This window comes from Strigops habroptila, chromosome 1, assembly GCF_004027225.2.
Source record: "Strigops habroptila isolate Jane chromosome 1, bStrHab1.2.pri, whole genome shotgun sequence".
Taxonomy (NCBI): Eukaryota; Metazoa; Chordata; class Aves; order Psittaciformes; family Psittacidae; genus Strigops; species Strigops habroptila.
In genome coordinates this window covers 27,045,185-27,067,106 of record NC_044277.2, presented here as the reverse complement: position 1 = coordinate 27,067,106, position 21,922 = coordinate 27,045,185, and the positions used below count along the sequence as shown (strand labels likewise).

The 21,922-nt window shown below is 35.9% G+C and overlaps 1 protein-coding gene across 9 annotated transcripts in view; it reads left to right on the top strand.

Annotated features, from left to right (window-relative positions):
• The window catches only part of WWP1 (WW domain containing E3 ubiquitin protein ligase 1), a 55,622-nt gene that overhangs the window by 25,008 nt on the left and 8,692 nt on the right, over positions 1 to 21,922 (top strand). For 4 of the 9 annotated variants that reach the window (XM_030508192.1, XM_030508209.1, XM_030508184.1 and 1 more), the window contains 14 exons: positions 114 to 238; positions 3,043 to 3,180; positions 3,278 to 3,344; positions 5,472 to 5,653; positions 8,757 to 9,105; positions 11,138 to 11,233; positions 11,816 to 11,990; positions 14,689 to 14,743; positions 14,840 to 14,924; positions 15,023 to 15,151; positions 16,066 to 16,138; positions 16,227 to 16,298; positions 17,322 to 17,410; positions 20,061 to 20,220. In XM_030508192.1, coding sequence (XP_030364052.1) covers positions 114 to 238; positions 3,043 to 3,180; positions 3,278 to 3,344; positions 5,472 to 5,653; positions 8,757 to 9,105; positions 11,138 to 11,233; positions 11,816 to 11,990; positions 14,689 to 14,743; positions 14,840 to 14,924; positions 15,023 to 15,151; positions 16,066 to 16,138; positions 16,227 to 16,298; positions 17,322 to 17,410; positions 20,061 to 20,220 — 1,795 coding nt within the window. Of the gene's footprint in view, positions 1 to 113; positions 239 to 3,042; positions 3,181 to 3,277; positions 3,345 to 3,879; positions 4,298 to 5,471; positions 5,654 to 8,756; positions 9,106 to 11,137; positions 11,234 to 11,815; positions 11,991 to 14,688; positions 14,744 to 14,839; positions 14,925 to 15,022; positions 15,152 to 16,065; positions 16,139 to 16,226; positions 16,299 to 17,321; positions 17,411 to 20,060; positions 20,221 to 21,922 lie in introns of those variants that run through there. The other 5 variants (XM_030508199.1, XM_030508229.1, XM_030508248.1 and 2 more) reach the window with 5 other exon arrangements.

The window sequence follows — 21,922 nt, the reverse complement described above, 5'->3', positions numbered from 1 at the left end:
CAAGAACTACAGTAAATATAAGCAAGTGAATTAAGGTCAAATACTCCTAATAACAAGAACAAATACTTTAAAACCTGTATATATTTTTTTAAAAAAATGTATTTTATATGCAGGAATGTGACTCCACAGACTACGCTGGAATTTAGAGTGTGGAGCCATCACACTTTAAAAGCAGATGCTTTATTAGGAAGAGCCACTGTAGACTTGAGACAAGCTTTGGAAATACACAATAGAAAATGTAAGTTATCATGAAGGATATTTTGAGTAGAGTTGTTATTACTAATCTATATATCATAATGGCAACCAGACTACTAACTACACATGTAATTACAACTGGCTTTCAGTTGATGTCTTGTCTCTTTTAGAGATATCTGTGCTGTCGAGAGCAGTTTAAAAGTAATGAGGTGATATAATAATTTTGAAACAAACATTAGAGTATGAGTTACTAGAAATTAAGTAAAACCGGAAGTGATGAAATACAGTGTTTTGTGGCAAACTAATAATTAATTTGCTAGAAGATCTGTTTTAGACTTGGTAAAAGAAAAGTCTAAGCTTTCGGAAAAGCCATCTATGTAATTTTTCATGTTTTCCTTCTCTGAAATCGCTAATAGGGTGAATATTTTTCCCTCATAATTTAGCTGCTTAGTGAGCAGTAGGAACCACTGATTAATGAAAGAAGCAAGAACTTCCTTTTAGTACATTAGAGATTTTTGTATTCTATGTAACTTCTAATTTTAATTGGTTTTAATACAATTAAAACCAGGTCTTTTTTTATCTAATTTGCGTTGAAATTTTTTTTCATTAGTACAAGAAGATGGTGAATCCACACTTTAAATTCCACCCCAGAGTGGTAGTAGAATTCCAGCTAAACCAGGCTCACATTTTAGATATGCATACCTGAGAGCTCTGTTTAGGGAGATGAGGGGGAAGGAAAGCTGAAAAAAGGCTTCATTTTTCTGATGCTTACAGAAAATTGCAACAGAATCCAAAAGCAAGTGGGGTTTCTTCAACAGTATTGTAAAGATTCTGCCCAAGATTCCATAGTTAGGCAGAAAAATAGCTTTTTTAGTTAGAAACCCCCCCCAAACTGTCAGAAGAAACCAGGTTCTAATAATGATAGCAAAAAAAAAAAAAAAAAAAAAAAAAAGGGTATATTTTAACTAAATCTTCTAAAAAAATAGTTAATGTTTTATTACTGTATATCTAGGGGATGTAGGATCCAACAACTTGGCAAATTCTGTCAGGGAATGGTTGACTGAGTTAGCTGTACATTGCACCAAAAGTAATGTACATGCAGTGTTTCTGCTTTGGGCAAGTCAGCAGTTTGATGCACACTGGACTATCCAGTAATTCACCGGTAGAATAACTTGGTTGATATCCCTTAGTCATTAGTTATTGATAATAGCTAATCTAAAATGCAGCACTTGAAAGGCTCTTTACTGAAGAAAATGTAAAGGGGAAGTCCTCTAAATGCAGAGACTTTGGAATTAGTGCTGTTACTTTCTCCTGCTGAACTCTACCAGTATTGAGTTGCCTCCCACACTCCTCCCAGCTTTCTTGCCAGCTCAGCTCAACTGAAGCCAACTGTTGATCTGATTTGGGGAGATAACTTGTTAAAATAGCAGAAGCTAAACCAATCATCCTTTGCAGAAAGGATGATTTATAAATATGTTAATTTAACAACTCAGTGATAGGCTAGTTTCTTCTTCTTTCAGATTTTCCAAAATGCAGACTGCTTAATAATTCTGTAGATTTGGGAGCTTTGTGCTTGCTCCAGTGATTTGAAGTACTTTGAAATCTAGTGTAATATTGCAGTGGGTGTCTGCTAGGAACTACCTTGCTGCCCAATTACATTTTTGAACCTGCTCTTTAAAGTAACAGCTTGGGGGTATCTAGCAATAGATTATGGTAGCCTTCCCTGTTTTCATGTTTATTGTTCATTTAGGATATATGTAAAGAATGAAAAAAAAATAACGAAATGCTAGTTTAATGCATAAAGTGTATGGTAAGCTTTAACTTTAGCTTGGAATGCTATCATATGGAGGGTAACATGATGGTATAACCTGAAAAATTAATCTTTTAATCTGAGACCACTAATACTAAAAGACCACAAATACTAGAAGACCTTAACCATTTTAACCTGATTAATGTGAATTCATAGCTGACTGTTTCTGGATTTGACATGTAGTTTTAAATGCTATACTAGTAATGGTTGATTTAGAGAATTACGCCGCATCCACAGTATGTTTTACTTCTGGATTATGTATGTCTCTTAACAAACGCCTGCATTGCTTATCGGTCATTTGGAACTTTAAGTGCACCATGTGCACGTTTTTTGTATATCTCAATTATCTCAAAGTTTCTTTTGGTGAAAATATTTTCTAATTTAAATTTTGGTTACTTGAAGTATCCTTTCTGTTACGGTTTAATCCTTGGAGTTGGGATCTATGAAAATGCTAGTGAGGATTTACCAAAAGTAATTTTAAAAAATGAGAAAGGACTCTGCAGTCTTTGAATTTACTTCTTCCTTAAAGTGATGTTCTTTTCAGTGGTCTCTTAGAATTCGTTTTGGAAGGTGATACGAGAAATGAACATAAGCCCTGGTTGTAGAATGAGGTTCCCTGTGACTTGTAGTATTTGGATGTGTAGTTCAGAAGTCGATTGACTTTAAACTGTCTCATGTTATGTTAGTGTGCATAATTTCAAAGGGGCTTGTGGAAACAGCAAACCTGGGAAATCATTAACAGCAAAGTAATGCAGCCATGTGGATCTTACAGAATACCTGTAGAATATACTATGTAAATGGCCAATTTATTTTTACAATAAACTGTGCCTTTACCCACAGCAGATGTAAATTTACACAGCTTCTTAGTGATTTTTGTTGATTTGAATCATCTGAATATTCCTCATGTTCAGTTGTGTACAGCTAAATACGTGTCATGTTTTTGTGTTGAAAGTCTCTTTTAATGTTGTTTAAAATTTAATCTTTTCTTTATCCCTTCTTTCCTCCTCTCCCCCTACCCATCCTAACTACATTTTTAGTGGAGAAGGTGAAAGAGCAGTTGAAACTCTCTTTGGAAAACAAGAGTGGCATGGTGCAAACAGGTGAACTGACAGTTGTGCTAGATGGTTTGGTTGTTGAACAAGAATCTCTTACAAATCTCAGTTCATCAGCAACAAGTAAGTTAAAATAATTAAATGAGATGGTAATATTTTGATTAAGATTTTAAACAGACATAATAGAATATTTCTGTTGAATTTGTTTCTTACTGTTCAGTAGAAGTTCAGCAAAATGGCGAGGCTGTACATGAAAGCAGAGATGCTTCAGCAAGAAGTACATCCAGGTTGGAATTTTTTTTGTGTGTGTTTTACACTATATGAAGTACATTAGCAAATGCATCAGTTGAAATGTTTGGGTTGCTTGTGTTTTGGTTTTTGTAGGGGTTTTTTTTCAAAGGCAATAGACTTTAACTGTCAAGACATAAATAATGTTACCACATGTTTTAGAAACATTACTTATATGATAATTACATAATTTAGCTTGAGGAGAGTTAAATTTACAACTCTGTTCTTCCTCTGCTGCTAGAGTCTGCTTGCCACTACTTAATCATTACCTCTTGCATGTGTAGCCCTCTGAACATAATTCAGCTGATTGGAAGTCTGCTAAATACTGTGGCAGTGATTAGGGGAGCAGTGGTTCAGTGTGGTTTTGTGTACTTATTCCATTTTTTTTTTTGGTTGTGTAAGAACCATTTCTGTTCATGTGTACTAACTTGTTGCAACATACCAGCTGAACGGAAGGAAGAAATAAAAACTCCTAAATTACTGCCGCCTCACCCAGTTTGTTTTTAAGGTTATGATTAGGAATTTAAGAGACTTGTATTGAGTTTAGGGAGCAGTATTCAAAACACTGAAGCAAAGGGTTTGCCCACTTCAACTTGAAGTGGCAAGAAACAGACTTTGGGGTCAATTTAGAGCTTAATTTTTGGCCTCTCTATCCTTATTGCAGCTCCAGGACTGCCTGGACAGAAGTAGGAGTAAATTGTTTGCTCACCACTAGTGAATGAAATAAATAGGTCAACATTCAGATGAACTTAATGTTACTGGCCTGCTCAGTTACTTTGCAGTGAACCCCTTTGCATTTAAATTCTTGGCATACACGACAGAGTGAAGAAACATACAGTTGCTATGCATTTGAATGACAGGAACACGTTTGTCCTTGAACACTCAACTTGAGTCTTTTTTTGAATATGTGGAAGTTTGTCTCTGTTCCCCCATGGGTGCCCAATATGAGGGAGTGAGGATAAAATAAAAAGTTGCTTCTCCTTAGTTTTCGTTAGAAAGTTTGGGACTGTTAAGCATACCAATTTGAAACAGTAGTAACGATCATTTGTTTTCCTTCAGCTATTGTTGCTGGAGGTGTGGCTTTTACTGGGTTCCTGCTCTTCGTATTTTGATTACAGTAGTTTTCCATAGAACTATGCAGCAGTTTTGATTTAAAGTTTTCAAATTAAGAGACAAAAGTTTTAAGGTAGCTTCTCTGCATGTCTTTAGGAAGCAAATCGGCTTTGTAGTCCGGAGCTGAAAGAAATAATAATACTTTAATTCTCTATAGTACTTGTTTGAAGTTGGGTAACTAGTGTGGTAGCATGGAAATGCTGCTTCTTCCTTTCTTGCTCTGCAAAGTGGGACTTGTGTCAATTTTCAGATTTTTTTTTTTGTGATCTGTTTCACTTCTCTTTAATTTTTAGCCTCCTTGAGGAGATGGGGAGTTGGCATTGAATGTCTTTTTCACAATATGTGTCTCTGGTGGGTGGCTTTAAGTATTTTGTGATAGATTTAAGTAAAAACAGTGTAATTGAACAAGAGACTTCCTATTCACAAGCCCTGACACTATATTTAATTCCATGAGACCTTATGAACACAGAGCTGTCTGTTTGTATCTGTCCTCGCAATGTCCCATCCTGCCTATGTATAGAGAAGCTCATCTTATTTTCCTTTTACTGAGGGGAAATTTTGTTACTTTCTTATGTTATCACTAGAATAATTTTTGGAGATACGACGAAAAACCCCAATTGTTCCACTTGCTTAATGAGAAAAAAGTTTTCCTGCTCATAGCTGCGCTTTGAAAGGTCCCTAAGGCAGTTTTGGAAGATGTGACGGGTGCATCGGTCTGCCCAACTCAATTCTAGTATGTCATTACAAGTAAAAGACTAAGTGGAAAAGGAAAATCTTATTTGTTTTAATTATCTGAAATCCTCAAAACTGAAATTTGCCTTTTGTTCTTTAATTGTTTTGGTGTTGCACTTGACTGTTATCTAGGCCATAAACACTGTTATAAACTGTTGTGAGTTTACTTCCATTTCTTTATTTGTTTCTTTAGTGTGATTTAGTGTATGATTTGGTTTAGTTGCATAACTGATTAACATGTTGTTTGTGGTAACCTAAAACGATCTCTTATTTTTACCAAGATCTGCTTGTGACATTTCTAATGGGGTAGACAATCAAGTACCTTCCGACTCTGTAGAACAGAATACGTTCTGCGTAGAAGCTGTTAATGGAGACAGCACACCATCTCCTACTCACGCTGCAGCTAGGCCCAAAAATACATCAGTACCAAAACCACTTGCAGCTCAGCCTGTCAACAGCACTGGTAAGAATGAGAGAATTATGAGAAAATGTTCCATAAAGCTTTTTTATCTGGTTGAAATGTATCTGAAGTTGACCCACTTTTTCTATACTTCTTTTGTTGGATTTCAAAAATACTGCAAGGGTGTTTCTGGGCTTGAATTTACAATCCTATGTGTCCACTTCTGTGAATTTTTCGGGAGTAGAACCATTCTTAAATGTTTCGTGCTTTCCCGTCAGTTCACTTCTCTGATGAAGAAAGATGTAGAGCATCCAAAACTTCCGTTTCTCTGTCTCATATGACTCAACCATATTACTGATTGTCTGGAGGAAAGATTGGATTTTTCACAATTGATTTGAGTAACTAGTTTCTTTTGCCATTAGATAAATCTGATTCTTAGTGCTGTGGGGAACCTACTGTGCTCTCAGCTCACGTGTTGCGAACTCTTTGCCTTCTGTTTTTTCAAAAGTTGTGCTGTTTCAAAACAGGTATTGCCAAATAGTAAATTTCATTTTCCTCTTAAACGCAAAAACTTTGATTGTAACTACAAGTAACATTCAGTACAGTAAAACAAATGAAAAAAAAGTATTTTTTTAAATTTTTGTTCCGCTGGCAAAACTTTTCATCTAATAATGAATGTGCTTTCTGAGCACTTTCTGCCTTCCCTCAGCTATTTTGAGAGAGATTATAGTGATAGTAGAGGAAAAAGAACCTTTAATAGAAACAAGCAAGCTGTTAATAAATAGTAGAATAGAGACTGTCAAACTTTCTGTAATAGAGTGGGAAATGTGGGTATGGTGGAAAGATAGCAGAAACAATTATGAACTTTAAAAGCTAATAATTAAATTAGGCCCTGTCTGAAGCTTTTATCTACTTGGAGAGGTTTAATTCGATTCCCTTCTCTTTTCAGTTGAAGGCCAGAGGGCATATATATTATTTAGGCATTGCTCCCTTTTTCTTCAGTAGCAGAGAGATCCATTTGAAATCTGTATTAGGATAGGGTAATTGCAAAAATAATTGATTTGTTCAAATAGTGATATTGATGAAATCATCACTGAGCTTGCACTGAGGCACTGATAGAACAGTCTTCAACTACTGTACCAGTTGGTGGGGACTTTTTTAAGGCAAGGCATAAAACAGGTCTCCAGCATTTGTTGATGGCAGGCTTCCCCCTATCCCTCACGCTGCTGGGCGTAGCAGAATTGCATTTTCACGTGATGTGGCCAGATTTGCTGTTTTAGATCTCATTGGTGAGGTAATCAGCTGATGTAATGTTTTATAGATCTGTTTTGGAGATCAGCTTACTGAAGAGCTGATGATTTGTCAGTTACTTTACTTCTAACTTTGTTACGTAATCCCATTCACTCTTTCATGTGGATGAATTGTGGTTTTTTTCTTTTTTAATGAAAGCTAAAATTTCAGTTGGCTTTGTTCCTATTTAAGTAAAATTGCTGCCGGTTAAAACAGTTTAAAGAAATGTGATCGTATTGTCTAGTTATGAGCACTTTTTTTTTTTTAATGTCATGCTTTACATTTGATTGAAATAATGCAAAGTCTTGATATGTCTTAATGTAGTTAACCTGTTCTATGTGAGCTGGAAGTAGTGATGTGTTGCTCTGGAATAGTTGTGTTCAAAAAGCAAAGCATTTACAGATCTTACAAGTCTGCTGCTGACTGTATGATTATGCTTATTCTGCATATCAAGAAAATACTTACAGCCCGGTGATAATTGCGTAAAGAAACTGACTCCCCGATTTAACTACATTGCTTGTAATTCTTTGACCTGCTTTTCTGACCATTTGGGAAAGCAAGAAATTATCGACATTATATACATATTGCAAGTAATAAGCAGAATGTAGCTATTTATTTACTTTATAAGACTCTTACAAATGAACTCTTTAAAATGCTGGAACAGTGTTTTGTAGGCACTAGTGTAGGGTTAAATTTTGCAAATCTGTATTAAGAAGGTTGTGAGTATAGAGCCTCGGTTATAGAGTGAGTATTGGCCTCAGTTCTTAGAATTGTAAGCGGATAGTACGCTGTTAGAAGATTACTTGAAGTCGGTGTTGCATGCTACATTTAGTCTCATAGACAAATAGTTCCAGCTCTGTAAGAGGTACAAAGTGATGAGTTTAAATAGAATTGTCACTGTCTGGTGTTGATTAGTCATGCAGAAAATGAAAACTGTGAATGATCTTGTGCTGCTTTTAATTAATAGGGCCTTGACTTTTAATGGGGGTCCTGGTGACTGCTGTACCTGATTTCACTTGTCTAAGTCAAGATCTTGTGCTGAGATACTGTTCTGTTAAGCTCTGGCAATGATTGGTATTGATGTATGGTTGCCTAAATGGGCTTGGAAGTATTAAAGCCTACTTAGCCCCCTTCTCCTACTAAATCCATGCCTGCTTTAAACCTTTTATGAGATTATGCTTGCTTGAGTTGGATGACATTTGTATTGTTCTTTAAAAGACATAAATCGATTTACTTTGTGATTCTGAAATTGTTTTCTTAAGTCATTGAACTACATAAGTTGTATTAGCCAAATACTGGTTTTTTACATTTTAATCCCACTTTTTGAGGTTTGTTTTTTTTTTTCCCCAAGTCACACACAGGTGTATTTTGCTGAATTGTAGGATTCTGTACCTCAACTCTGAAAAAGGAAAAGAAGAAAAAAAATCTCTAAGAACTGCCTCTTAGTTTTCCAAATTTCATAGCATTCTTTATCTCTTCTCCTTTTTCTTTCATGTCATACTGGTTGAGATTCTTTTTTAAAGTTGGTATAAGTTCAGAGTTTCACAGCAAAGCAGTACTGTTCTCTGGTCCTAAGCAGATGGATACCTTTCGCTAATCTAAAGAGTAAGATGTAATGTTGACCAAGATACACAGAAACTAAGGAATTACCTTAGCAGCGAAGTCTATAGTGTGACTTGCAGACTTTGAGTTTTAATTACAGCTTTAACTGAGATGCATTGTGACTTTTTGTCATCTTGGACAAAAATACTGCTTATGGCATGTAGGTGTGACTTAAACATGTTCCTTCAATGCCGTTTACTACAGAAGTCGGTCATTTGAAAAATAAATCTCAGCAGATTGTGATACACAAATGTTCTTATTTCCCATTTCTCAGTTAATGGCGAGTCATCCTCCCCTGCACCAGAAGCTGGTAATTCTTCTGTCTCTCAGGCTCCAGTAGATTCAGTTGACGCTCCCACATCTTCAGATTGCACGGACACTACAGCGGAACCTCAGTCAACAACAGAAGCAGCGAGCTGTTCTGAAAGCCAGGCTTCTGCATCACCCGTTGCGTCTGCTGGACTAGAACCTGCAGCTGCAATAGACTGTGCTCAACCTAATGCTAGAAACAGCGTAGCAGCAGATGCAGCAAAACCAAGGGAATCGTCCTCCACCTCGAGTGCATCTGCAGAACCTGTAAGACAGCAGCCTGGTAATGCCAGTACAGAACCTTTGCCACCAGGGTATGTGGGCTTGAATTTAATGCTATAATTGTGTTTTGTCTAAATGTGCATATGAAGAAAGAGAAATTTGATTCTGTAATGGGATTACCAAATGCAGATCTGTTTGCTGAGATGGGGTTATTTGATCTAAAATGGGGTTTGTACTGCTGCTGTAACTGACTAGTAGCTCTTGTCCCAGTAATGACTGATAACAAATTTGCTGAGATGGTATTGTGGTCCAAATAGACAAACTCTTGGGCATTCCAGACATGAAGACTTCTCATTTGATGTAGTCAAACTTACTTGGGTCATAATTTGTTACTCTTTTAGTTCTTAAACTATGAGAATGTAGTAGGGACAAAATTACAGAAAAGTGAAATTTATAGTCTAGAAGTACTTGTAAAGTGTAATGAGATCAATAATATTATAGGTAAAATTACAAATTTGAAATGTATGTGCTCAGAATAGCAAGAAACTTTTAATTCTGCTAGACTGTTAGAAACTACGACTGTGGTCCTAAACCTTAAATGAAAAATTAAAGATGTGCTTAGACATTAGATGAAAATACAGTACTTGCTCAAATACAAAATTTTTAATAGATGCTTTCATGTTTGGGTGAAAAGATGTCTTCAGTAACTAATTGGAAATACTGACATTTCTGTAATATTCTAGATATTAACTATTATAGTATTTTCTGAACACATAAATTGTTTCTTAACCCAAAGTGTATATACCTTGTGTCATTGTAGCTAATCTTTCAGAGCCTCTCTTGTACCTGCTCCCTCTGAAGGAGGTTCAGTAAGTTATTAGTGACACTTCACTTGAGTTTCTGCAGTTGGATAAACATGAAGACAAGCACCTGAAAAGATAGAAATATTGTATAGATATTGTTGGGAAAGAGTTACAAAGTTTATAATTTTCAGATGCTTTGACAGTGGAGGCTCTTTATAGGTGGGAATTCCTGTGGTCATCCACACAGTCTTTTTTAATTAATTACATGGTTTCCCACTGAAGACAGGGTCATGAGTGCCAGGCGTAGTGCTCACTATGGCCACGTGCATTGCTTTGTCATTCCGCCTTGATCAGGTTTCTCTGGGTTGTTTTTTGTGTGTGTACTTCCCCCCTTCCCCTTCATCCCATCTAGTTGAGTCTATTATGTTTAGCCCTAGTAACTCTGTAACATATTGCTGCTCCTCTCTTATCTTCTTGTAACCTTAGCATTTAGCCTCTTGAACTGCAGAAAACATTTTATAGGATTTTTGTAGGATACCCTGTAATGGTGAGAAAATCATGTTGAATCCTATGAGTGGCAGGCAAGGTATTCTGCCTACCTTTTTAGGTATATAGGAAAAACATGTATCTAATGTAAGCAAGGGCATCAGCTTTTCATCTGACATTTATCCTGGTTTCCTCTCCCATTCATAAATACTTCTATTGCATTATGACAGTTCTCAGCAGCATGAAACTTCAGTTGTTTTATAACGTTTGGCCCTCTCTCCATCTTCAGTATAAGTTTGCTTTGCAACTAAAACTGAAGAAATAATACCCAGGGATATCAGATAGAGAATTTACCAGGGCAGGAAATAGAGACACAGGAAAACCATATGATAGTACACATTTCAGGTTTACTGTGAAAGATCTTGTTTTTGTTGGATATAGGCACAGTGCTTCAAAATGTAAATACGCTCTTTCTTTGAGAGGCATGGAGTTCGAGATGCAAAGAATCCATCTCTTAAGTGCTTTTTGAATGAGCTTATCTTAGTATCCAAGCCTTGAACAGATAACTAATTGCCTTTGTTTTCAGATACCTTAAATACAATTTGAAAATGCTTGTCAATATTGATGTATGCTTATTTTATGTACCAAGTCACTTTATGGTGATACGAGTTCAATAGGAAGTAACTGATAATGTATTCTATTCTTGTCTGAGTTTTCTCTGGTGTTTTAGAATGAGTTTTGGATCATAGTATTTTCATTCAGTTCCAAGGTTCCTTTTTGGCTTAGGGGAAATAATTTTCACCTTGACTTACATGAAAGTCTTTTTCTCTTGAAGGTGGGAGCAAAGAAAGGATCCTCATGGTAGAACCTATTATGTTGATCACAACACACGAACTACAACATGGGAAAGACCACAGCCCTTACCTCCTGGGTAATGTAGACTCTTTTTATTTAAATATGATAAAGGGACTATCTTTTTGTTTGTTTGGTGTAGGAAAAATACCAGCTTTTATAAGCAGCTCATTAAAACTGTATTGTGGATCATATATGAAGAAATTCTAGCTTTCAGTTAATTTAGAATTATATTAATTGCAGCTATTATTATAGGAGAGTTGATACTCTATATGTCATTCTGATCATTTGGTCAAATACAGCTTCTAAATTATTTTGTTCTTCCTTTAAAACATAAGCACATTTGACCACCTTTACTTAGGTGGCACTAGTGCACTGGCTTCAAACCTCAAATTTCTTGCAAAGTGTTTTCTGTGAAACCTGCCGACATTGCTTGTGGTCATAGGAATTTACGACATTAAAAATGACGTGACAAAGAGCTGAGCATGCTTGAATTCTGTGTTTGCTCAATGTGTTTGTTGTCCTACCAATAAAGTCAGGGACCTCAGAAATTAAATTCATGCGTGTGACTCCAGTACTTCGTTTAAGTAATGTCTAGGAGTTCAGCATAAAGAGAAAATCAGTTATGGAATAAGCTGTTAACATTTGTGTTTCTTGAAAGCTGGGAAAGAAGAGTTGATGACCGTGGGAGAGTTTACTATGTGGACCACAACACCAGAACAACAACTTGGCAGCGACCAACAATGGAATCAGTCAGAAACTTTGAGCAATGGCAGTCTCAACGGAATCAACTGCAGGGAGCTATGCAACAATTTAACCAACGATACCTCTATTCGGTAAAATTTCTCACATAAATTTTTCACACAAAATGTAGAAATTACTTTATTCAGGTACTCCTCTGAAGTAGAGGATGCTGCAGTATTTTTACATTTAGCGGTTCTCAGCCTCTCATCTAATTAGACATTATATCTCATCACTAGCATGAGGAGAAACATGCATCACCAGTAATCTTAACTCCTGGAGCTGTTCATCAAAGTCAATTTATCTCATGCAATTAGAGAAAGATGGAATGGTTGAGATTGGAAGGGACCTCTGGAAGTCAGCTGGTCCCAACCCCCCTGCTCAAGCAAGGTCACCTGCAGCCAGTTGCCTAGTGTCCAAACAGCTTTTGAGTATCTCCAAGGATGGAGACTCCACAATCTCCCTGGGCAACCCATGCCAGCGCTCATTCACCCTCACAGTGGAAAAGGTGCTTCCTGATGTTCAGAGGGAACCTTCTGTGTTTCAGTGTGTGCCCATTGCCTCAGGTCCTGACACTGGGTGCCACAGGAAGGAGCCTGGCTTCATCTTTTTTGCGCCCTCCCTTCAGGTATTTGTACACATTGGTAACTTTTAATGCAAATCCAAGAATCACAGCTGAAACATAACAAGGCAAGAACTCCCACTAAGCAACTCTTTGTACTTGTGTACTGCTTCAATCAGTTGCTTAAACATCTAAGAAAACTCTCACCTTTCCTGATCCAAAGATGCTTTTTTTTCCTTTCAAGCTAGATTTATTCTCTCAGTGAACAATATAATTATTTTTTTTTTTTTTTTAAATTAAACCATGTTCCTTCATTTAATAGTAACAACTGTTACTGAAACCCACAGACTCATTTCTTAAGATGTCCCCTCGGACTTTAGAATCATTGAATTAAGATTTGTTTGTGAGGCAGCATATGCTTTAAGGAAGAGAAAAGATGACTGCACTGTTTGCATCGCTTTAGAATTCTGAGTAGTGTTGTCGGTTGCATACCTAGAACTAACATATTGTTGTCAGTAAAAAATTGAAATTATATTGAAGAAATGATGGGTTGTTTTCATGGGTTTTTTTTTTGTTTGTTTGTTTGTTTGTTTTTTTTTTTTGACTTTAGTGCTGCTGTATACTTCTACAATTGTGAAGGTCAAACTAGAATTAGCTTTTCTTCCTTTGGTGGCATATCAGGACTCCAGGACTCTGCCTATATAGCAGTTCATAAGTGAAATTGTAATTTATTGTTTGGGAAAAAACATTAATACTTTTCATGAGTAAGAGAATGTTTCAGTTACCTTGAATGCTCAAAACTATGTGAAGGGAGAAAAATGGATAGGATATAGCTAATTTAGTTAATTTTATTTTTACCTGGGTTAATGTACTCCTTTCGGTATAGAATCCGGTTCATTCAATGGCACTGCTTTGTGTTTTGGAGCGTTCCGTTAAATATACATTAACCAGTAGCGCACACAAATCCTTGGACCCATTAAGAAGATCGGAAATCTCTGAATTGTGCCGCCATTCAGTTCTTTGGCAGACAGCATTTTCTTTTGTGTGCTTTTCTTTTTATACTCACCACAGAGAAATCTTTGATTTACAGGGTCATTGTGACTGAATAGTTCCCAAAAGCACAAAAGGCTTACTGCATTTGCTGCTGAGATAATGGTAATTCTCTGTTCACATCTATTAGCTGGTGGCTGGAACAAAGAGGCAGCTTGATTTTGAGTGTAAATATTGCATTTTCTTCTGATCCTTACTGTATTTCTGTTTTACAGGAAGAATACTGTAGTTTTTTGTTGTGAGGTTTTTTTGGTGTTTTTTGGTTTTTTTGTTTTTTTTTTTGCGTGAGTTTGCTGTTGTAAACTCTTAGGTGGATTTGAGTTTTTTTGGATTGCAAATGCTATATAAAGCAGTATTAATAGCAAGGTGATCCTTAAGATACTCTTTAGAAAATACAGTTTGGTTCCCATATATCAAAATTCCATTCTGCATAACAACAACAGCAAAAGAAGGGAATTTTAGTGTCCAAAAAATTTTAGGGGGTGTGTGCTTTTAATTATAAATCAGAGTATGCATCCTGCAGTCTGGGGGATTTCTGCCTTTTAATTTTTACCATTTTTATTCTTGGGAGCTACTTGGGGACTTCTGCAAGGTTACAGTATATTATGAGCTTAGCATGGGTTTACGTAATAATTTCATCTGGATTTTTTAAATTTTTTTTTTTTCCTTTTACCCTTATTGTCTGTTGGTATAATTTTAACCATCCGTGTACTTTGATGATTGCAGCTGCAGTTGCTAAAAATGACCAAGTCTGAAAATAGCCAAACATCCAGGGAAGACATCATGTATTGAGGAAGCAAAAAACCCTGTGTTGGCAGTAATCACTGCTTGGAAATGTTTATTATGATAAAGTATGTTCTTCAGCAAGAACATTGTGTTTGTCTGCTTATACATGCTTCTGCAAAATTTCTGTGAACTCTACATCTTTTAAGACCACTGACTCTCAAGTTTGCTGTAGGAAGGGAAATAGAGGGTACATTGGCTTGGAAACAGTGGAGACAAATGTGCAAATCATATCTTATTATCATATAATCTGTGTTTCTTCACAAAACCAGACTAAAAATGGCATGATGTTTTTCAGTATGAATAGTCTTCAGAACTAGTGGTAATCTTAAAACACATTAAGGAAAAAAATATGAATAAAACTTGGCCTAACTGAATGTCCTCTTGTTTTTAAATAGGCTTCGATGTTGTCAGCAGAAAATGACCCACTTGGGCCTTTACCACCAGGTTGGGGTAGGTTAATTAGCTGCTGATTTCAGGAAGTGACGGTTACAGAAATTTGTAATGCAGTTGGTATATAGCATTGGTTGTTTTTCTTTTTTTCCCTAGAAAGGAGAGTGGATTCAAATGATAGGGTGTATTTTGTAAATCATAACACCAAGACAACACAATGGGAAGACCCTCGAACTCAAGGGTAGGTGTGTATGTTGACTTTGAAGATAAAAAGGTCTTGTTTAATTCTCATATGTCATGATATAGGGGAAAAAGTACTGTCTGCAATTTCTTCTGCAGTTTACAAAACGAGGACCCTCTTCCAGAGGGCTGGGAAATCAGATATACAAGAGAAGGTGTCAGATACTTTGTTGACCATAATACAAGAACAACCACCTTCAATGATCCTCGTACTGGGAAATCTTCTGTGTAAGTGAGAATTTAAATATATTTTCTTAATGTTTTAACTTGCTGTAGTTTAATAATGAAATCTTCTCATACTAGAAAACAATCTATTCTTTTAGCTGGGATTGAGCACTAAATTATGAACAAATTGTTGTCCTGTATATTTAATCTATTTTTAAGCTTTAGTTGTCAGTTTATCTATGATGCACTTTGCTGTGCTTTTCTAAGGCTCACTAATTTTTATACATTTTTCAAATACTAAGATTGTGATTGTTTAGTAAATCAGAGGGGAAGTGAGGTAAACTTGAATATTGAACTAATGTGACTAATAGTTAATTTTTTAAAGAAACAGCAAATGATTGTAATGAGGATTGGTTATAGTTACGCACCCTCTAGCAACATTATGTCTAAACAGAGTAGGTCTAAATACTTTAAAAAGACCTTACATGCAAATCTTCTTAAAAATAACATAGAAGAATTGACCCAACCTCTGGTGGCCGTCTTCATGTCTTTTATGTAGGGTAGGGTTTACTTCTGATGACATGTTGATGACCTTTCATTCAAAGAGCCTATGGAGTCTTGTATTAGAAATTCGTTCATACTTCCACAAGCAGCTGAATTTATGAAGCCTAATTTAATAATCTTTCAGTGAGGACAGTAAATTAAATATCTCTCCTTTAGCTGGCTTGTAATTTTTACAAAACAGGCAGGGGTTTGAAATCCTCTAGATCTCTACTTTCTCTCTAATTTGGTAAATTGACTAAGAGGGTGGCAGAAAGAAAGACTGGCTGGCCAAACCATGGACTGCATTTTGTTTCTGATCATATCTTACTGTAACAGTTTTTGTGTATTTTTGTAATCTACATGCTGCTGTTTAGCATTGAAAATACTGCTTGATGTCTATGTAGTTAATGTATCTCAAATATATTTCCTTTCAGAAATAAAGGGCCACAGATTGCTTATGAGCGTAGCTTTAGGTGGAAACTTGCTCATTTCCGTTACTTGTGTCAGGTACTGATTAAGTAATTCTTTACTTTTTGAAGCTATTTGAATTTATATTTGTGTGCTGCCTTTTAACGTTATTGCCTTATGATTGCAGTCCAATGCACTGCCAAGTCATGTGAAAATCAATGTATCCAGACAGACTTTGTTTGAGGATTCCTTCCAGCAAGTAAGCCTGCAAAGATCGTTATGTTTCTTTATCAAGACAAAGCATAAGAACCAAGATGGCCATAGCCAGCTCAGACTAGTGGTCCTTCAGGCCAGTAGATCTCAGTAGATCTTCCTCTGATATTAGCCAAAGGGGGATTCTTATGGAAGACTGGGAACAGAAGTACTGTGTATAACACGTTTACCAAATGATCTTTCAGCTCCCAACTGTTTATGTTTTAAATGCTGCTTCAGCTTGATGTGGTTTCTGGGTATTTTAATAATCCTCAAGGGACTTCTTTGAGCTTGTCTGTGCTCCTTTTGTGAACTTTTTTCATCTGCAGCATCCTGTGGTAGAGTTGCATAGCTTAACCACATTGCATACCCTATTAACTTAACCACATCAGATTTGCTTTTCCGATTCCTGTACATTACAAAATTCTGTTTTGTCCAAATATATGTAAAACTGGTGTCCTGCTTTGTCCTTCAGAGGTTAAATCTGTGTAATTGAAGCTTATGGTTCTTGAGCTCTTACAGTCTGTAGCCAATGTATGTTTCTTCCTTCTTTCTCTGTAACAAGGAGAATTCTTGCTGCTGTCACCACATCAAAACCTCTTGGGAGGGATTCTCTATAACTAAAAATTATATTATTAATGAAAGTATATTACACTTATTTTAGATTAAATTACTTTTTAAATGATTTGCTTAAAACCAAAATCTGCAATATATAAGATATTTTTGACATTGCCAGATTCCCTGAATTGCCTTAGGAAGAGTATAAGAACAGGGCAATCATATAGTGATACTTTCCTGATATGCTCTCCCACTTGCTAGAAGACTGCTGCTCAAGGATTTTAAGTCCAAGTTGGTATATCTGTTCATTAATTGCATGTTCCGTGAGATGATCTAATTGCTTGTCAAATCTGTGTAAACATTTGACATATATTGCATTTCTATATCAATTAAGAGAATCTAAATAAGAAGGAACGATTGTATTGATAACGTGTAATTTATAACTTGTTACAATTTGGGTTTCTTTTTATAGATTATGGCATTAAAACCCTATGATTTGAGGAGAAGACTGTATGTTATATTCAGAGGAGAAGAAGGATTGGATTATGGTGGCTTGGCAAGGTAAAAGAAAATTTATTTAAAATATATATATATTTTTTAATAGCACTCTAACCTTGATTTCTAATGTAATTCTGTTCACAAAGAAACTGCTTGCTTTTGCAGTCTGACTCTGATTACCTTTTTTAGCTTCCCTTAAGGTCTTAAGGAGGTGAAACTGGCAGCACTGTCTGTTGTTATGGGTTATAACATTACATTAGTAAAACTGTGGTCTCAGTTGTTTAGTTCTTCGACAAAGATTGATGGTTAAATGGGAGGGGTTTATGCCAGTTAATTGCTGTAGACTGAGTTATATCAGAAACTTTCTATCAGAAAGTTCCATTTTCCTGGAAGTGGGGACTGTAGAAAAATAAAACGTGTTTTGCTTATTCAGAAAAAAAGAGCCAGCACCAGATCGGGGCTGATAAGAATAGAAGGGACATGAACAAGAGGAGAGTAGTGCAGCCATAAAGTAACAGCAGATGAACAGACTATGTAGGCTGTGCAGGAGTGCAGAACAGCCAGACTACAGGTTTTTCTAGAATCTGAAGTGGAACTCGGAGGGAAAATCTGATAACAGAAAAGCGATAGCTGAAGTGTGTTTCATGTGTTGACCATATAGAAGACAACCACTGACTACTACTGCCAGTTACTTGACTGAAATGTTACTATTAGGATGAAAATTTCAGTACTACTGCAGATCCAAGGAATTAGAAGTAGTCATAGGTGATGAAATCTTTTGTTTGGTTGAGTTTGTGGGGTTTTTTTATGTAAAGGTGTTCAGTTTTCTTCTGGTTTTGTGTAGCTTACTAAATGAAGTTCAGCGAAAATGTGTAGTATTTGCAAGTAAGGAAGCTTGCCTTTGAAGGTTGAGTTTCTTTGCATTTTTGGGTGATTATTCTTCTGAATTACAGTATCTGATAGGCTTTTGGGGGGTGACAGCAGGGAGGAATCCAATTTTTGTTTTGCATGGGTTTTGTTTGATTGGTGTGCCTGTCATGGTGACCCTAGGCATAGCATGGGAACCAGGAGAGTTCAAGTTGTCTGTTCCAGAGAAACAAAGTATTCCAAAGAAGTGACATTAGAATAATATAACTAGAAAGTGTTAGTCACAGAAAGTAGCAAAATAAATAAATAACAAATATACAGTTAGTATAATTTCATAGTTTTAGGAATAAGTCTTGCCAAGATTTTTTATGTGAAACGGAGAACCAGCAAGGATCTCATTGTAACCTGAACTGAGAATTCTTAAGTGACACTGAGTAAATGTTCATGTACTGGCTTGCTAATGTAATACTGTCTTAATTCAAATATAGAAAGCTGCTGCACCTGGTTTATTGCCTGTCTCTCAGCAGGCTAAACTCAGTGTTACCTCCAGATTTTTACCTTGTGTTTAGCAGAACCAGTCTGACACTAGGTTATGTGGCTACTTCTGGCTGTTGATGTGAAAAATTTGCTTCTGCAAACTTCTTGTTGATGACCAATTTCTTTGATTCATCCCTTGTTATCTGGCTTTGATCTAATTTAAAAGCCCATTAAATTTGATGTATCTATGCAGGGTTAGTCTCATCCTCTCAGTATAAAACCTGCATAGGATGCTGTACAGCATTCTTGTGCTTATTAAAAGATACACAGAACCCTGTTAGGTTTATCATATCCTTGCTGCCTTTCTCAGTTTACTCTTTCTATTTGGCCTTTGGATTGGAAGTGTGTTGTTGCAATCATCATCCACGAGTTGATCTCAGGTAGATACAGGGATAGAAAGGATACCTTTTAAATGTGACAGCTGAAAGGCAGTCAGGGTGGAATTCAGTCCCTGTAGTTATTACAGGATAGACTTTTAGGGTTTTTTGTGGCTTTTCCCTAACCCTGGTTTTTCAGTTCCAAAGAGCCTGATACAAAAAAATCCTTGAGTATATATGACTGCTTCTGAGGTTTCTGATTATATGTAAATGCTATAAAGCAAAAAATACTCTAAAAATCAGCTATACTAATGATGAAATACCGGATTCTATTATTATTTCAGGTCAGCTGAGTTGGAAACTATGAAAATGGTGAATAACATGTCCTAGTTAAACCTCAACAAAAATATGTTTTCATATTGTCATCTCCTGGGGGCTTAACTGATACATAGTAATTTGTTAAACCACAGTAACTCTGTGTGTGTTCCACTGTCATATTGGGAAAGCAAATAAGGCGTGCTGTGGTTTGGGTTTTTGGTTTTGTTTTCTTTTACCTAGGTTGTTTATAATAAGCACTGCCCATGGAATAATTGTAGTTTTTTTGAATAGAGATTGGAGACATATCCAGTAAAGCAGACATGAGGAGGGTAAATACTGTGTAGTTGAGGCAAGGACTCTGTAGGCAAAAATGTTATTAATATACAGCTAGAACTTGTGCTGTGAGGGTGTGTTCAAGGTGACAAGCTTAACAATAATTTCTAAACTATGACAACCATGACTTTCTAACGTTACTGATTTGAATAATGATTTTTTTTTTTGTATTTAAGTAGTATATAATGCCATATATTATTCTGTGATTCTAATACAACATTGTTTATATTATTTTTCTAAGTTTGAATATATTTTGACCATTTTGCTAGTTACCTAAGGGGAATGGTGATAAGCATCTGTATTTGATGGTTTTTATGTGTATACATGTTTTTTTTCCTTAGAGAATGGTTTTTCTTGCTTTCCCATGAAGTACTGAACCCTATGTACTGCCTATTTGAATATGCTGGCAAGAGCAACTATTGCCTGCAGATAAATCCAGCATCAACAATCAATCCAGACCATCTTTCATATTTCTGTTTCATTGGGCGCTTTATTGCCATGGTAGGTTAGATTTTTAAGGTTTTATTATTTGCTGTAGCTGTACGTTTATTCCTGAACAATACTTGTTTTTACAGTTACTAAAGGTTATATTAATCTATTAGAAATGAAAGGCACATAAGGTTATTGAGCCAAAATATTCCCGGAGAGTTGAGTCTCTTACACAATCAAGTTTCCTGGGATAGTGATGAAAGTTAATATGACATTCAGTATATTTTATTTTTATCAATTGGATGTGTGTACTTCATGCAAACTGCTGTTTGGTTGAGTGTCTGAATTCTGATGCTCTGAAAAATGTGACTAGTATTTTCCAAAGAAGGCTCCTTGGTTAGACTTGGTATACCTTGTTGCATTTGAAAAAAATGAGTTAGAAATTTTTTGTGGCATACACTGAGCCTTAATTTAAACATACGTACTTGGATACAAAGGTCAGATAGTGAGAACAGAAGCTGGCAGGGAGCTGATTCTCTGCCATCAGGTGTCTCTTAAACTAAAAGCCTGTGAGACATGCTGTATGTATCATTTCTTCTGGTACCACTGAGTGTTTTCTGTAGTAGACTCCTGCTCTGTCACATATCCTTTCCTTCCATGTAGTGATACAGTCATCTTTCCACATAATCATCGTGATGTCTACAGGTAACCCTCCAAACATCCCTGAAAATGGTGAATAGGGAAAACAAAAAGAGTAAACAAAAGTGCATTTTCAGATGAAAGAGATTGTTGTTTTCTTTTATTTGGCTTTGTATATGAAATAGGAATAAATAGCAATAAAGTATAACATAAAGGGGAAAATACTTTCAGACTTTAATTAGTTTGGGGGGTTTTGCTTTTCTTACAGATTCTTCTTAAGAAACAAATTTGTTCAGTTTTGATGAGAACATCTCTGATTTTGAGGATTTTATGGCCAATCTCCCCAACATTCCTCTATTTCTGTGCTGTCATGACAGTTTATTTCATTGGGTTAACGCATGCAATAGGCTGCCAACATTTTTTCTTTCTTTTAGAACCCTCAGCAAGCTGTAATGCCATTTAGCAGAAAGACATGATAAAGCCAATTAAGTGGTAGAGCCAAACTCTCTTTCTTTTAGCCAATGATTTTTTATCTTGTACATAAGATGAAATTTGTAATTGAAATGTTAATTTCAGGAAACGTACTCCATAAAAGTAGGGATCATAGAAGATCTGTAATTTAATTAATGTACTTTAATTAAAGTATTTAATGTAATTAAAAGACAAAGTTTCTTTCCTGAAGTATTTTTGTATTTTTATTTTAAATTCTCTTAAGGGGAGGAGAGTGAGGCAGAGGCCTGTGTAATGGTGCCTGATGTGGTCAGTTGCAAGGTTTGAGTATATTGATGGTTTATAATGGATGGTATTTCCTGCAGTACTTCCTGGGATACCCTTTAGTGGCTTAAAATAGCTCAGGTAATAGTGTAAGTGGAAATAATTTTGAGGAGTTCAGATAGGCTTTTTAAGTACAGTTGTCATGTCTGTTACTCTCACAGTTCTCAAATAGTTGTGACTTGTTTTGGCTTTAAGTACTGAAATAACCACAGATGGTTTTGACCAAAACGGGGTTAAATGTGAAAATGCACATTATTCTAACAAAAAGCTGTTAAATTTGGTTGGCTAAGGCAACTTCTATGTTTTGCTGTAAGGTGACATAGACATTAAATGAGATGATTTAAGAGCTGACTTTTGCAAA